This window comes from Terrapene carolina, unplaced genomic scaffold (genome assembly GCF_002925995.2).
Source record: "Terrapene carolina triunguis isolate 2854851 unplaced genomic scaffold, T_m_triunguis-2.0 Scaffold141, whole genome shotgun sequence".
Classification (NCBI taxonomy): Eukaryota; Metazoa; Chordata; order Testudines; family Emydidae; genus Terrapene; species Terrapene triunguis.
In genome coordinates, this window is record NW_020664492.1 from 8289742 (window position 1) to 8307252 (window position 17511).

At 41.5% G+C, this 17511-nt stretch overlaps 1 protein-coding gene across 4 annotated transcripts in view; it reads right to left on the minus strand.

The window, feature by feature from the left end:
- Positions 1-2616: 2616 nt before the first annotated feature.
- Positions 2617-17511, minus strand: part of LOC112116016 (stAR-related lipid transfer protein 13-like) — a 361349-nt gene continuing 346454 nt past the window's right edge. For all 4 annotated transcript variants that reach the window (XM_026653538.2, XM_026653540.2, XM_026653539.2 and 1 more), the window contains 6 exons: positions 14222-14429; positions 12957-13071; positions 11966-12187; positions 7402-7619; positions 4470-4646; positions 2617-2856 (listed from right to left, as the gene is read on the minus strand). In XM_026653538.2, coding sequence (XP_026509323.1) covers positions 2739-2856; positions 4470-4646; positions 7402-7619; positions 11966-12187; positions 12957-13071; positions 14222-14429 — 1058 coding nt within the window. In that variant the 3' untranslated portion in view covers positions 2617-2738. The remainder of the gene's footprint in view (positions 2857-4469; positions 4647-7401; positions 7620-11965; positions 12188-12956; positions 13072-14221; positions 14430-17511) is intronic.

The window sequence follows — 17511 nt, forward strand, 5'->3', positions numbered from 1 at the left end:
GTATTAATATGAGTATAACATTTCAAAATGTGGTTGTCATATTGTATTCCAAATGGCAGCATAACACTTAATACAAAATACTGTAGTGTCTGACTGGTAGATATGTGCCTTAATACACATTTTAAAAGAAAATGTATTTAATCGATACATGGATTAGAGATGCTGCAAGTACAGCTACAAAGCTTCTGTTCCCCCCCCTAACCATAAGGGGTCCTCTGCCATTTTTGTAATTATAATAGGGGGCTTTTGGCAACTCCTCCAACTGATTATCTCAGGATAAGACAACCTGTCCTGGTTTGCTACATTTTTCTTCCAGAAATTATTTGTTTGCAGTGCCTGGATAATTCTGGGTTGATTAGTACACCGGCAGTGTTGTATTCACTTATGTAAGCTCATGTACGATAAGGGCATTGAACTCTCATGCTTCAGGGAATAGGCTGTGCCAGAGGTTGGGGGGCAGCAAAAATGTCCTTCTCCATGTAAAATACTGCTCAGGTGGCTATGGGCCTTATGAGAGGGCATGCCTTCTTGAATCTTACAGTAGTGATAACGGCTGACAGTAGGAAACTGATCTTGATTCACCAGTGATCTACTCCAGGATGGAAAATCATATGTTCTTGAACCACCATTACTGGAAAATGACAAGCCAGAATGGCAGGATTGGTTACTGTGGCATATAGCTGTCTTATGATATTTGGAGGCTTATGAAGGTATCTCAGTCCTCATCTCTCGCTAATACTTCTTAATAATATAATTGCACATTGCTGACAACAAACACAACACAAAAGATGTAATTTAAGCACATTCAAAGTACAGAGGCAGAGTCCCTCTGTGAAGCCATTACTCCAGCACCACTGAATCATGATATAAATCTCAGTAGCTACTAGTAGGATGATAAATCTCATAGATTAAAACTCACAATAAATGTAGGTAGAATTCATTTAAAGAAGTGAACTAAAACACTGGTTATGAATGACCAAACTGGCTAATGCAGCAATAAATAAAGTTAAGGTGAACAAATATCTGAGTAATGAAGGAGTGTTGTATTAATAGACCTGTGGTTTTTTTAAACTGATTCATGTATATAATTACATTTTTGATCTTATGTTAGTTTAAAAAAACAACAACAAACAAAAACCCTGTCTCATAGCTAACAAACATTTTTAAAGCATTCTTCCACTTAGCAAAATGTTAAGTCCCTGAAAATGAAATGGTCCAGTAGATTTGATCCTGCTCCCATTGTTGTTAACAGAAGCAGAATGGGTGCCATAGCTAAGATCAGTGCAGTGCATAAAATGAAAATGTTCGCTCTTACCCAAAAAGCTATTTTCCCAAGAATTGTTACTTTTTAGGGTCTTGTCTAGATGCGATAAATCGATCCTGGATCAATCCCGGAAGTGCTCGCCGTCGACGCCGGTACTCCTGCTCCGCGAGAGGAGTACGCGGAGTCGACGGGGGAGCCTGCCTGCCGCGTCTGGACCCGCGGTAAGTTCGAACTAAGGTACTTCGACTTCAGCTACGTTATTAACGTAGCTGAAGTTGCGTATCTTAGTTCGAAGTGGGGGGTTAGTGTGGACCAGCCCTATAGTGAAATATATAAAAAAGTATATTTAGCTGCACATCTGGGTCCATCTAGGGTGGAAACACTGCTTTGGACTTTGGTTAACAATTAAATATCTTGACAGAAGAGGGAAAGAACAGTTCCCTAAGTACATACTTAGCCAGAAATCTAAAAGAAAGGCTTCAGAGTGGAGCCCTTAATAACTTGCCAATTTGACTCCAGATGAACAGTTAAGGTTACCTCAGTATCTGCAACATTCCTTTGAACTGCTCTAGACTTAATATAGGAAGTAGCTTTACTACTGCAAATGGTGAGGTCCTCTAACTGCAACTACTTAGTTGTTTAAGGCAACAGGCAAGTTTTCAAGAGCTATCATGGAATAGTCATAAACTTCCTACAGCTCATTGTAAAGGGTCTTCAAAATGTGCATACCAGTTACAATGTCCATGTTAGCGTTTTTTGGTGACAGTGAACTGCTGTTCATTATTTTTAAACATACAGTTATCCCCTCTAAACTCCCTACATCTATTTCTATGTACCTTCTTGTAGTTTACACCCCAAACACACACAACAAAAATGAGAACAGCCAGTCATCCATTTTTCTGTTAGATATCACACAGATTATGTCACGTAGCCTTGCGATAATAACAAACACAGCTTATGTAGCTGTGAAACACTGAGAAACAAGCAACAAGAATAGGTCCATATAAGGTCAAAAAATGATGCAAATGATTTCTCCTAGAAAGCACTAAATTATATACAAAATAATTACTTTACATATACATATATAGATATATATAATATACATAGATAAGTATATACATACTGTACATGGTTTATTTACAATTAAAATATGCTTCTTAGAAGCTTTTAAATATCAGAATTATGCAACACACAAGTAATGGTAATAGTCTCATTTTAAAGTAACAATGATAAAAGCTTTTAACAAAAGGTTTACTTCAGTCATTGAAATTAACATACAAGGGATGGGGCAATAGGTGGGCGAAGTCTCTGGAATGAGCAGGCCTTCCTGTGAAATCCCTGTTTCGCCACTGTACAGACATCAGGTCATACTTCTATGGCAGATAATGCTAAAACCTTACTCAAACCTTTGCTCTGGGTCTTTCTGCTGTCTACCATACTCTGCTTTAGGCTCACACATTCCTGGAATATTTCCTCAGATTTTGGTTTCTGGTCCCTCAGCGAGGAGAGGTTGAAATGAGTTTCTGATCCTGGCAACTTCTGCTGCACACAAATGTCCAAAGACTTTGTTGTACCACTCTGGGGAATGGCCTCTGAGGAAATGAAAGAAAACAAAATTACTGAAAAACTGCTTCACAGCAGTGGGATTGCCATGTAATACCCCAGCCTCACTGAAATCCCACAGTGCTGTTGAAGAACCTGATATGCTTTATCATCATCACCACCATCACCACGAGTGTACTTTGAAGACTCTCCTGTGCTATATTCAAATTTACATTTTACTCTTACGGTAATGTCAGCTGTACAGTGGTGTCCATGGGGTGGAGAGATGAGCTTGGCAGGTACCATTTCTCTCCCTCAGCAGTGCTGGCTGCTGTGAATAAATCAAACTTGTCCTCTGCTCTTTACACTGGCTTCCCATGGATTATCGAATTAAGGTCTCAGGCCTTATCTTCAAGATGCACAATGGCCCAGGGTATCTAAGAGATCACCTAAAACTCCATAATGGAGAGTGTCATTGACAGCTTTGCTCCTCTGGGAATATGGAACTCTCCACAATAAGGGTAAAGCTTGACTGTATGGTAGACAGAACTTTCTTAGGGACAGGTCCAAGAAATGGAATGAACTCCTCCAGGAATTAAGGACCATCACAAACCTCACCACCTTACATTCCAAGTGCAACATTTCTTTGACTTTGCCTTATCTAAAAATATATCGCGATATATTAAAAATAATCCAAAACCATAAACATGCCACTGCGCACAATTCGTGAGGGAACAAATAGATGACAGATGTTAGTCACGTTGCTTAATGCACTACTGGAATGTGCTCAGATACTATGGTGATAAGCCCAGTATAAGAACCTATATAGAATACAATTTGTGCTCCATTATTACCATACCTGCAGTAAATAAACCCTACATTGAACACTGAACTATGATGGAGCTACCATAGACTTTTCTGGTATGTTAAAAGAGCAATTCTGCATAAAATGTGATTCTGCAGAAATGCATACTGGGATTCTCTGTTTGCCTTTCAATTATTTCTATTGTGTTAGGCTTAGAATTTTTTTTTCTTGTAACTGCCATCCCTGCAAATTCAACCTGGTTCTTTCATTTTTATACATCATAACCAATAACAGTTCTCCAAGCCAAGTTAGGCCCCCATTTGCTCATGGGCAGCCCCATGATCTTCAAACTAAGTCCTCAGTGCAAACCCACATGGCCTTCAGTAGTTTTGCATAAACATAACTGAGTAGAACTTAGTAAATAATGCTGCTAATGAACCATACTAAGAAACAGAATCTGTCTCTCACTGTCTTAGCTGTGTTGACGCTGCAGGTCTAACAGGAGTAAACAGAAGTAAAGCCATATTTTTGTCACTAATGTGAGCAGCTATGACCCTGAATATGCACCGAGAGCAGACCAGTTCAGGAAGAAGGTGCCATTTTCAGTCATTTTTTGGACGAGAACAGCACTTTAGTTCTTATCTTGCTTCATTCATCTTTTAAAAGTAACATTATTTCAGAAAATGCATTAAATCCCTATAAACTACTGACACTGACTGCATACAGGAAATAGTGCAGCTCTTGTATTACTACTAGGAACGCACAACTGCCCTTTCTTGGCTAACCCTGATGATCTAAGCGTAGAGATTTTTGGTTTACTGAGGGGATGTCACTGATCTGCTCTCTGCAGGTACTTACTTCAGATCAATTCTACAGACATGCGTCAGCCTGGATTTTCCTGAGCCACAAGGCTCTATTAAATACTGAGAATCCATCACAATTGCTCGTACACCTCCTATCAGAGGAGCTTCTTCATGTTCCACAGAGACGGCCACTAGTGTGCACACTCCCTTTGGCAAATCTGTCCTCCATGTCCTGTCACAAGACATTTAAGAAAGAAAGTATCACGTTTAGAGAAAGAACGAAAGCTCTGAGCAGTGCAGAAAGCAAGAGCTAGACTCCGAAAGTTTGATTGATTCACAGATTCATGGTTTTAAGTAGGACTGTCAAACAATAAAAAAAAAATAATTGCAATTTATTGTGGGATTAAAAATAGTCGCGATTGATCAATAATAGAATACCCATTTAAATTTATTAAAAATATTTTTGGATGTTTTTCTACACATTCAAATATATTAATTTCAATTACAACACAGAATACAAAGTGTTCACTGCTCACTTATTATTTTTGATTACAAATATTTGCACTGTAAATAAGATAAACAAAAGAAATATTATTTTTCAATTCACATCATACAAGTACTGTAGTGCAATCTCTTCATTGTGAAAGCGCACCATATAAATGTAGAATTTTTTTTGTGTTACATAACTGCACTCAAAACCAAAACAATGTAAAACTTTAACGCCTACAAATTGAAGCATGAAGGGACATACGAATGTTTAGCATATCTGGCATGTAAATACCTTGCAATGCCGGCTACAACAGTGCCATGCAAATGCCTGTTCTCACTTTCAGGTGACATTGTAAATAAGATGCAGGCAGCATGATTTCCCCTAAATGTAAACAAACTTGTTTGTCTTAGCGATTGGCTGAACAAGAAGTAGGACTGAGTGGACTTGTAGGCTCTAAAATTTTCCATTGTTTTGGTATTGAGTGCACTTATGTAAAAAAAATTCTGCACTTCCACAATAAAGAGATTGCACTACAGCACTTGTGAGGATCAATTAATGTTGAGCCTTTTGAGATCCTCTGATGAAAGGTATTATATAAGTGCAAAGTACTGTATATCAATATTTCCCCCCTCTAAGGCTCACATTCATTCCAAAATGTAAAGTCAGACATATGCATTCTTCCACATATCCCAATTATCATTTTTAGAAACATTTTGATACCTTTCAATGATAGCCCTGAATTTAAAAAGTATAAAACGAATATTTTGAAGATGAGATGGAAGTTAGCAGTCCTGTAAAGTGAATAACTCACTTCTCTAGAGGTTAATAATTTCACTGAACTCAGTTGCTGCCAATCAAGGTGCATTAATTAGGACAGGCAATCTGATTGGTTAACATAGCTCCAGCCTCAACACAAATCAAAGGATGTAAACAACAAGCCTACTGCTTGGTCTCTCCTACCTGTTTTCAGCGCATCATAAACCAGCCAGGATTCCCTTTTATGATATATATATATTTCATTCAGTGATATACATTGCTGAGCCATCCTGGCTAGGTTAATGATGAGAATGAAAACTTGTTCTCAAGATTTTGTTTGATGAATGTGACTGCACTGTGGGTTTTTCAGGAACATAAAACACTGTGACGTATGGTGAACTGAAAGGAAAAGAATATGACCCAGAATAAAGGTGGTTAAAAACCTCACTGACTGCTGCTCCACAATCTTCTTGGGGCAAGGAGGGAATGCCACTGTGGACCAAATTAATCTCTGGTGTAAATGAAATGAAGTTCATAGAGTTATACCAGAGAGGAATTTAGCCCAGTCAGTAAATCTTGGGCAGGCAAAGGAAAATGTGTAATGTAAGGTCTAATATTTTCTGATCAGAAAGAAAGTACAGAAAGTATTTTTAAACTTCTCTTAGGAATTCCAGTAGTGCTTTCCTTTATACCAATAATGTCTGCAAGTTGTTATTCTCTGACAGAATACAAAAGTTAACAATAAAAGGGATATATTGATCTAATTATATTTCATTGGGCTCTTCTATTACCTTACATCATTTTTCTCCCTAATGCAATTCTGATTTGCTGGATCATTTCCTTTGTCAAAACTGCATATCATTTCAGTGGCATATCATTCCAATAAGAGAAAGCAGAGGCCCAGAACAATAATGCACACAATCAATCAGAAGGAAACATTCAACAGCTGATGGCTGAGTTAGGGACAGCTCTTCTGTAGCTGAAATCTTTCTACACACCGTTCCAGTTTTTTGCCCTGATGGGTGGGCCAAGAACCAACCATTAAGGTTTCAAAGGGGCAGGTGCATTTAAGAGGGTTTCTTGTTTATAGGTTGTGTGTGAGCAGAGTTAAGGCTGTTTTTGCAATGTCCAATGAGCTAATTTACACATACACATTTATTTGAGACACTGCATGAACATGGAGGATATATGAATATGGATCTACCTTCCATTGATAGTTCATTTCCATACTTTTAAATATTTAGCTTTTTTAAAAAAATGGTAGCATTTCTTGGTCTACAAATGTTCCATTTTTAAATGTTATCTAGTAACCTTAACTTAAATGTATTAGCATTTTTTTCTACTAAACAGCTGGCTCGTCAAACTCAAGCAAAATGAGAGATCCACCATTTTCCAAACAGCATGGCAAAAGCAGGAGAAAAAACAGTTGGGTTATAGCTGCATTATTTTGAGAGCAGCTATTATCAGGCATCTGTCCTAAGGAATGAATAATATTTATGTTCTGATACATGGGTTTTGCAAGACTGTTGCTCAAATGTCATTGAGGAAAAGATCAGTATGCTCTAAGTGCATAGTTTTAAATTCACTTTGAGAAATAAAATATTACAACCTATATGTAGATGACATAGTATACTTAGTGTATAAATGTTAAGGAGAAAGCTATATAAGACCAGATCTTTCTAATAGCAGAAACTCCTGGTGGAGAAGTAAGAGGCTAGAAGGTTGCCTTTAGAAAGTTTACCTTAGAACTACAAAGTCTCTGCCAGGATGGGGTGCCATGCTGTTCAATACATACTGGTAGATTTCTGTTTGCTTATCCAGAGTTTCTACGACCTTCCATTGCAAGAAGTCCTCATCCCAAAGGTGACGTTCTCTTACAACTCGATTCAGTACAACTGATGGGGGTGCTTCAACTTCCACTGAAGCTTTCCAAAGCCTGAGTGGGTTGCCATCCCCAACCTTGAGTAAACAATAAAGAAAAAATGGAAATGCTGGAACTATGAATATGTTCTCGGTGTGGAATGATTAAAGAATTTCTGGCGAGGACTCAGAGCTCAAGTTTAAGATGAAGTTTCACAGCATTTATATTTACAGGCATGTTCAATATTATTTGTTTATATAGAAATATACATGTGCTGACACTTAGAAAAATGAGACAGTAGGTTAAATTCTGTTCTCGCACCAATGTAAATCTGGATTAGATCCTTCAATGGCACTGGCATTGCTCTATTTATATTGGTGGGACTGAGATGCCAATTTGGCCCAAAGTTCCTACCTCAAAAACAACAAAGAGTCCGGTTGTCTGTAAGCGAGGACTGGCCTGCCTCCCAAGGGCTCACAAAGATACAGGCAGGCCAGTCCTCACTTATAGACACCATCAGAGGACCCAACAACATCAGCCACACCATCAAGGGCTCATTCACCTGCATGTCTACTTATGTTATATATGCCATCATGTGCCAGCAATGCCCCTCTGCCATGTACATTGGCCAAACCAGACAGTCCCTACGTAAAAGAATAAATGGACACAAATCGGACCTCAGGAATGGTAACATACAAAAGCCAATAGGTGAACACTTCAATCTCCCTGGACATTCTATAACAGATTTAAAAGTTACTATTCTTGAACAAAAAACTTCAGAAACAGACTTCAAAGAGAAACAGCAGAACTAAAATGCATTTGCAAATTTAACACCATTAATTTGGGCTTGAATAGGGACTGAGAGTGGCTGGCTCATTACAAAAGCAGCTTTGCTTCTCCTGGAATTGACACCTCCTTATCTATTATTGGGAGTGGACTACATCCACCCTGATTGAATTGGCCCTGTGAACACTGGTTCACTTCACTTGTGAGGTACTCCCTTCTCTTCATGTGTCATCAGGGCCGGCTATAGGCACCAGCGCTCCAAGCATGTGCTTGGGGCGGCACTTTCCAAGGAGCGACACTCCGGCTCCTTTTTTATTAATTATTTTTTTTGCTTGGGGCGCAAAAAGCCGGGAGCCGGCCCTGGGCGGAGGTGAGCTGCGGCGGTGGGGGGCGCGGGGAGGGCTGCAGGAAGTAACCCTGGGGGGTGGGGGGGCAGAGGAACCGCTCCCCCCCAGCTCACCTCCGCTCCACTGCCGCCTGCTCCCCTGAGCGCGCCGCCGCTCCACTTCTCCCCCCTCCCTCCCAGGTTTGCCGCGCGAATCAGCTGTTTTGCGGCAAGCCTGGGAGGGAGGGGGGAGAAGCAGAGTGGCGGCAGCAGTCTCAGGGGAGCAGGCGGAGCGGAGGTGAGCTGCGGCAGTGGGGGGCGCGGGGAAGGCCGCAGGAAGTAACCCTGGAGGGGGCAGAGGAACCACTCCCCCCCCCAGCTCGCCTCCGTCTCCTCCCCCGAGCACGCCGCCACTCTGCTTCTGCCCCATCCCTCCCAGGCAAGCCTGGGAGGGCGGGGTAGGAGGGGAAATGCGTCGCGCTCGGGGGAGGAGGTGGGGCCGGGGATTTGGGGAAGGGGTTGGAATGGGGTGGGGAAGGGGCGGAGTTGGGGCGGGACCGGGGGGGCGTAGGAAAATATTTTTGCTTGGGGTGGCAAAAAACTTGGAGCCGGCCCTGTGTGTCATTATATAATGCCTGCATCTGTAACTTTTACTCCATGCATCTGAAGAAATGAGTTTTTTTACCCACGAAAGCTTATGCCCAAATAAATCTGTTAGTCTTTAAGGTGGCACCGGACTCCTTGTTGTTTTTGTGGATACAGACTAACACGGCTATCCCCTGATACCTCAAAGATATTAAGTAGAACGTGGGATTTTCCCTGAAGAGGTCATAGAATGTTTGAAAAATAGCTGGTAAGAGGGACTGAAGAAAGGGTAGGTGATATACATTATGATTAGAATAAGACTGATTTCTTGGCCCAGTACCCGAAACTCTGATTGCCCTGAAAGAGTCCCATGTTCATTCTGAAACACTTGGGCAATCTGAGGTGATGCTGTGTACAGAGGATTAACCCTTTTGGCTAATCAGTGGAGTTGCATTAACCACAGTTTTCAAGAGTAATTGACATGGTGACTCATTCTAGTGTCTGCATGGATAAAGGTTCCTCTTTCTAGGGCCCCAAAAGTATGAAAATAGCTTTTATAGCAAAAATTCTGCTCACTAGCCCTTGGGTTCTGTTACTTGATACAGCACCATAGTGGGGAGAAAACCACAGAAAGTCCAAGATCATAGAAAGGTAGGGATGGAAGGGATAGCCCCCGTGCTGTGGCAGGATCAAATAAACCTAGACCATCCCTGACAGGTGTTTATCCAACCTGTTTTAAAAACCTCCAATGATGCAGATTCCACAATTTCCCTTGGAAGCCTATTCCAAAGCTTAACTACCCTTATATTTAGAAAGGTTTTCCTAATATCTAACCTAAATCTCTCTCACTGCAGATTAAGCCCATTACTTCTTTTTCTACCTTCAGTGGAGATGGAGAACAATTGATCACAGTCCTTTTTATAACAGCCCTTAACAGCACAGCTAAACATGCACTCTTTTAACTTTTCCTCATAGGTCAGGTTTTTTCAACTATTTATCATTTTGGTTGCTCTCCTCAGGATTCTCTCCAATTCGTTGACATACTTCCTAAAGTGTGGTACCCAGTATCGGACACAGTACTCCAGATGAGGCCTCAACAGTGCCAAGTAGAGTGGGACAATTACCTTCCGTGTCTTACATACAACACTCATTTTAATATAGCTCAGAATGATATTAACCTTTTTTGAAGCTGCATCATATTGTTGATTTATATTGAATTTGTGATCTTCTATAACCCCAGGCCCTTTTCAGCAGTGCTACCACCTAGTCAGTCATTCCCCATTTTGTAGTTGTGCATTTGTCTTTACTGAATTTCATTTTGTTGATTTCAGACCAATTCTCCTATTTGTCAAGGTAATCTTGAATTCTAATTCTGTCCTCCAAAAGTTCTTGCAACCCCTCCCAGCTTGGTGTCATCTGCAAATTTTAAAAGCATACTCTCCACTCCACTATCCAAGTCATTAATGAAACTACTAAATAGTACTAGACCTAGGACTGACCTCGGTAGGATACGCCCTCCCAGTCTGACAGCAAACTGTTGTTAACTACTCTGAGTACAGTCTTTCAACCCGTTGTGCACCCACCTTATAGTAATTTCAGCTAGACCACATTTCCCTAGTTTGCTTATGAGAACATCACGTGGGACTGCATCAAAAGCCTCACTAAAATCAAGATATACTATGTCATGCTTCCCCCCAATGCACTAGGCCGGTAACCCTGTCAAAGAAGGAAATGAAGTTGGTTTGGTATGATTTGTTCTTGACAAATCCATGCTGGCTATTCCTGATAACCCTATTTTCCTTAGGGTGCATACAAACTGATTGTTAGGCTGACTGGTCTATAATTCTTCGGGTTCTCTTTGTTCCCCCTTTTAGAGACAGGTACTATGTTTACCCTTCTCAAGTCTTTTGGGACTTTACCCCCCAGGAGTTCTCAAAGATAATTGCTAATGATTCCAAGATTGTTTCAGCTCGTTTCTGAAGTGTCCTATAATGAATTTCATCAGGTCCTGCTAACTTGAACATGTCTATCTTATCTAAATATTCTTTAACCTGTTTTTCCCTATTTTGGCTTGCATTCCTTCCCCTTTGTTAATATTAACTTCCCCCTTGTTGTAATGGGGAAAGCCTCCATCTGAATAGAGTGGTGACAAAATTATCCTAAAATTATAGATCTAACATTTTCACAACAACTGTGCAGGACTACCCTGGTAGAACAGGCAGGAAGCTATACGGTATCTACATTAACAAAGTTTTCCGTGCCCCCCGCCCCCACCTTCCAAATCTCCTCAAGCTTTAGAAAACTTTCTCTACTATGTTCCAGTGACCTGTTTGCAGGAGAAGCAGAAGGCCAGGAAAGTTATCCATCCCCTTCTCAAACAACTCACTCAAGTAATACAATCTATTTTTCCTCTTTTCTTCTCTCTATCTTTTCATGGTTTGCTTTATCACTTCCTCTGCCTGTTAGTTTGAGATCTTACTACGGTTTCTGTGTGCCCACTTCCAGGAATATCATACATAGATCACTGTTATGTTACATTTCTATTAATTATTTATTTATATAGGAAGTTTTAACAGGATTCCCCCCCGCAAAGAATATTGTTTACCTGCCTGTAGAAGACTTAAAAAATAGTAAAGGCATTTATTCAGCCATGTAATGAACCAATGGGCCCTATGGGTAGAAATGGGTAGATTCGATTTTTTTTTAATTTGTTTTGTTTTTTACTTCTTCCACATCTCTTGAAATTACCTTTTTGTAAGCGAGGTCTGTGTTCTCTATGCTAGAACAGGTGATCCATCCTTTGAATTTCTCTTTTGCTTCTTTCTGAAGGTTCTGCATCAGACTTTCAAGGTACATTTGGTAATTTCCTCCTTCTTCATCCATTTGCTTTCCTAGTTCCTCCACTGTTGGACAATGCACTTCAGCCTCCACATAGGAGTTCCGAGATTGGGTTGCCATCTCATGGGGGACCTGCTCCAAAGAAAGCAGGTAAAACTTAGAGGTAGAGGCTTATTTTGAGAACTGCCCTTTAAGAGAAGCATTCTCTAGCATGATGTATTATCCTGCACACAAGCACAATGAATCTATGAAAGCAGATACCCACAGTTATCTTTGCCTACTGTTAATCATGAGATATCAAGATATGATAATGAAATAGCCACAGCTCTCTACTGGATGGAATCAGACTGTTCAACTGTATGTCAAAGACCCTTTAGTGCTAATAGAGATTCTCCTTTAGCTCAAAAAAGACTAGCATGTACTTTTGGAGCAGGAGGATACAAGTTCTATCCCTGAAATGGCAAGTGCCAGTTCATATAGTTCAGTAATTACTGTGTAGTCCTAGGCAACTACAGCTTTGTTACACTACATACAGAACAAAGTATGTAAGCTCCCTTTTGGATTTTTTTAAAAGTAAGATACTAAAACATATAACTAATTATAGTAAAATCTGTTGTTTTAACATTTAAAGTAAAATTTGTTAACCCAGAATTTTGGGCTGCAAACTTCCCAAGGATAATAAACCAATGTTGCTAATATCTGCATCTCTGAAAAGTAGAAGGAGACGGTCAAAAAGAAATGAGAAATAAACTTCAGATGGAACAAGCTTATAAGTAAGTTAGGAACCATTGCTCTCTAAGCTAAAATGAGAGAGGAAATGTAAGTCTAAACTGTAAATATTTCAAAGGCTGCTCTACTATGTACTGTGGTCTCCATGAATAATACTGAGTCTTCCACTCACCTCAAAAAGTTTGTTGCATTCTATTATCATGTGTGCAAGTCCCTGAGTAGCTGCCAGGTTTTCACTGAGATCCTTCTGATCTGGCTTTCCTGTTGCATATTTTTTCTGTATTACTCTGTAATTGAATTCAGTGTCTCAGGTAAGAGGAGCTGGATCTTTTTAATATGAAAGTAAACGTAATGGCACAATGTTCTCATAGCCACAGAGAAAATCTTCTTAAATTTAAAATTCAAAGAGATCATTCAGACCACACAAAACCTTTTTTTGATTCCAAAGGAAAAGTGTTTACCTAAAATATTCTCAAGCCAAAGTTAAAAGTATGAACATTTAAAGATGTTGTACATTGCATATCATACATTTTGCAACAGACCATCAACAAATATGCCCAGTATTCTATCCTGTCATCATTTAAAATGCTTGGCAAGGCACTGGCTACAAGGAGACTTTTCCAGACCCATATATCTGAACAGATTCCAAATATGGTCATAGTAATATCTTTGGCAGGGATGGGAAGGGAATGCAGAGGGGGCATTTAGATGGGCCACCAATGTTTGGATGGATCTAAGCCCCGTTTAATCTATATTCACCATGTTATGAACTACAGGAACATGGCCTGAAATGAGCTCAATTTTCCAGTTAGCAGAATGCTACTCAAGTATACACAAAGCAAGTCATTGGCAGAGCTGGGATTAGAACACAAGCGTTCCATGCTTACCCCTCCTTCCCATGATGCCTCTTTAATAATGATGTGGGTGAAGTTTGGGGTTGCACAGGATTTAAGCCAGAACACACCCATTGACTTTGACAGGAATTGTGTGCCTGCAACCTTGTACCATGCACTGAAAATGTGCTTGTTAAAAACCATGCCCACAAAACTGTGGACCTATCTTCTCCACACTGAAGTCAATGGCAAAAGTCCCATTGACTCCAATGGCAGCAGAATCAGGCTCGGTGCCTTCAAAAGCCAAAACTACCCCTACAAAACATACTCACACACCCACTGAATTTAGAGATGAAAATGGGCATTTACTTGTGCAAGAATTAAATGACTTTCTCTGTGTGTAAATGCCCTTTTGGCTCTGTAATGCCTTCTCAAAGAATGCATGCCCAAATCTTGGGGTGCGATAGTCAACAGTCGCCTTTGAAAATCTGATCCCAAATGTTGGTCTAAACATCAAAAGTATCATGCTAATACAATATTATTTAAGTTTTAAACTCCAGCCCTTTCTGTAAAAGATAAGGGGACAGCCCAGACAATTACTTACCTTGGTGAGCTTTCCTTCTTTAATATATTAAGGTGGAAAAGGGAAGGGGCCAGACACACAGCTACATTCATCGGAGTCATTTGATTCTCTTCTACAGAGGCGACGTCACTCAGGAAACACAGCAGAGTCTGCAAAACCTCCCTGTTTTCGTCTGACATCAACATGATGGCTGCCTGCAAGGCCTGAAGTCTCTGCTCTTTGGGAACATCTGAGGAAAAGCAAGTGTCATTCAATGGGGTTAATCATAACATCATGTAAAGACACTGGAACATGATAAAGTGAACACAGAAACTCACACTGTGGTGACTACTTTTTTTGGAGGGGGAAAACACCTTGTAAATGTCAGACTATGAAAACCTGAGCTTTTCTTTCTTACATATTCTGAGCTTGCTCGCTCCTACTCTTCCATGTTTTGGAAAGTGAATACCTACCTGTACTAAAGAGGACTGAGTCTGAACTTTTAAGTGCTATTATATTTTTTATCTTTCCATAGTGCATAGCCTGTCTAGCCTATTTTACTACCCTTCTCTGTCCCCGAGAAGGTGGGTCTCTAAGAAGGAGACCGTACTTCATTTAGAGTTTATGATGTGAGAACAGTACTTAGTGCCATAGCATTAAATGCTATTTTCTATGCTTTTTCTGCCCTTGGGAGAGCAGTTCAAAAAGCATTAGGAATGCTTGGGGAAATGCTTGCACTTATGTCCTGACCCTAGGAAGAGTTTAATGAAAGTAGTAATGGATATGCTTGAATAGCATCTTGGACAGAATTATTTCTAAAGCTACCATAAGTTTCCTCAGGTTGGATTAAGAGAACTCCTCTGGGTGTTTAATACATTATATATAACCCTACGAAAGAAGAGCAAAGCCTGAGTTACCATTGATGTGACAGCAAGCTATTAAGTTCTGTCTCTTGGAAAGCTCATGCAACCACTTTATTTTAAAAGGTTTCAGACAAAAAATGGCAAATTGATATAGTACAACCCTGACTTTCTAGAGGTGGCAAGGGACACAGGAAACCTTCAGAAAACTCAGAGGAATCTTTGGTAAGTCTGTGCAATGTGTCCCTCATCCCTCCCACCATTGGATTCTGGCACATAATGAAGAATACAATACAACCTTGAGGGACGCCACTTCAGTTAACTGGGCGTTTTGGTTAAGCAGAGTAACATAAACCACTGCTATGCCAAGTGTAGGGTAACTGAGCACAATCTGAACTGTGATATTCCCATCCCCCTGCAATCACAGAAATCAACCATTCTGGATATATCAACAGTGTCCCAGCTCCTCAAGTTCTTGCCAGTATGTCATGGGGAAAAGAATCCTTCCCAACCCCAATTTTGGTGATTAAGTAAACTACATGCATATGAACAAAAATTCCCAAAGTTAAGTATCTATCTAACCCAGGGGTGGGCAAACTTTTTGGCCTGAAGGCCACATCTGGGTATGGAAATTGTATGGCGGGCCATGAATGCTCATGAAATTGGGGGTTGGGGTGCGGGAGGGGATGAGGGCTCCAGCTAGGGGTGCAGGCTCTGTGGTGGGGCCAGAAATGAGGCGTTCAGGGTGCGGGAGGGGGCTCCGGGCTGGGGGTTGGGATGTGGGAAGGATGAGAGCTCTGGCTGGAGGTGTGGGCTCTGGGGTGGGGCCAGGGATGAGGGGTTTGGGGTGCAAGAGGAGGCTGGGGGGTGGTGGTGGAGCAGAGGGGTTTGGCGTATGGGAAGGGGCTCCGGGCTGAGGCAGGGGGTTATGGTGTGGGAGGGGGTATGGGCTCTGGGCTAGGGGTGCAGGTTCCAGGGTGGGGCTGGGGATGAGGGGTTTGGGGTGCAGGAGGGGGCTCCAGGCTGGGGCAGGGGGTTGGGGTGTGGGGGAGGAGGCTCCGGGCTGGGGGGTTCAGAGTACAGGAGGTGGCTCTGGGCTGGGGCAAGGGGTTGGGGTGCGGGGTGGTGGTGGTGAGGGCTCCAGCTGGGGGTGCAGACTCTGGGCTGGGGATGAGAGGGTTGGGGTGCAGGAGGGTGGCAGGGGGACAGGCTCCGGATGGCACTTACCTCTAGCAGCTCCTGGAAGCAGTGGTATGTCTCCCCTCTGGCTCCTACGTGGAGGTGTGGCCAGGTGGCTCTGCATGCTGCCCCGTCTGCAGGCGCCGCCCCTGCAGCTCCCATTGGCCACAGTTCCCGGCCAATGGGAGTTGTGGAGCTGGCGCTTGGGGTAGGGGTAGCACACGGAGCCCCCTGGCTGCCCCTACGCGTAGGAGACAGAGGTGGGACATGCCACTGCTTCCGGGAGCCACGCAGAGCTACGGCACGTGCAGAGCGGGGCAAGCCCCCGACCCCGCTCCCCAGTGGGAGCTCAAGGGCCGGTTTAAAAGGTCTGATGGGCCAGACTCAGCCTGTGGACCGTAGTTTGCCTACCCTGATTTAACCCCACACTTTATGAGATACCACAGGTACTCAAGTAACTGTTCATTTTTATTTATTTTTTTGATCCGGAAAGAGTGGTTCTTCCAGTACTACCTGAAGCAGAGAAATATAAATGTTGTTGAATGTATGGAGGAAAAAATCCTACATGTTTTTAATCTAAACTTTGTTTCTCAATATGTAGGAAAGCCCACCTGTTTCCCTGTTACTGCTTTATTTTAAACAGATCCATACTGAAGTCCTTAAAGTTACTCACATAGTGCAAAGAAATCCTTCCTAGAGCCATTTCTTCTTCTCCCAGCAGTACAGGCTTAATCTCTTTAGCCTTATTATGCCTGGAATTCATTTATTCCCTATATATACTGTACATCGAGGCTTTACTATCATTTTCATAAATGGCATTTTCCTAACCAAAAGAATATGGTAAAAGGCTGATCCATAAAGTGGAATATCACAATTTCCTTCTTTAAATCTTTCCTCAATGTGCTGTACTAGAGTATTACAGGGCCAGCTTTAGTTATAAATAAAATACATCTGACTTCCCCAAACAGAAGCTCCTACAAGGCCTAGCAACATCCTAAAAGGAGATTTTTTTAAATTGGTTTTGTAGTTTTATATGAGCTTCCACACTCTGAAACCATATGTGCTTTTTAGAGACGTGGGCATTTAGATGTGACAGTTGGCTGGCCTTCCCTCCTGTGTTAACACAGGAGCATTCCCAGTCTTCATCAAACAATGGCTAGAACACATACTTTTATTAAAGAGTCATGTGAGAACATAAAATATGGCCCTGGAATTAGATATATCCTCTACTTAGCCTGCTATTTTGGTGATGCAAGTAATTATGGGAGCAATTTTATTGGTGCAAGTAATTAC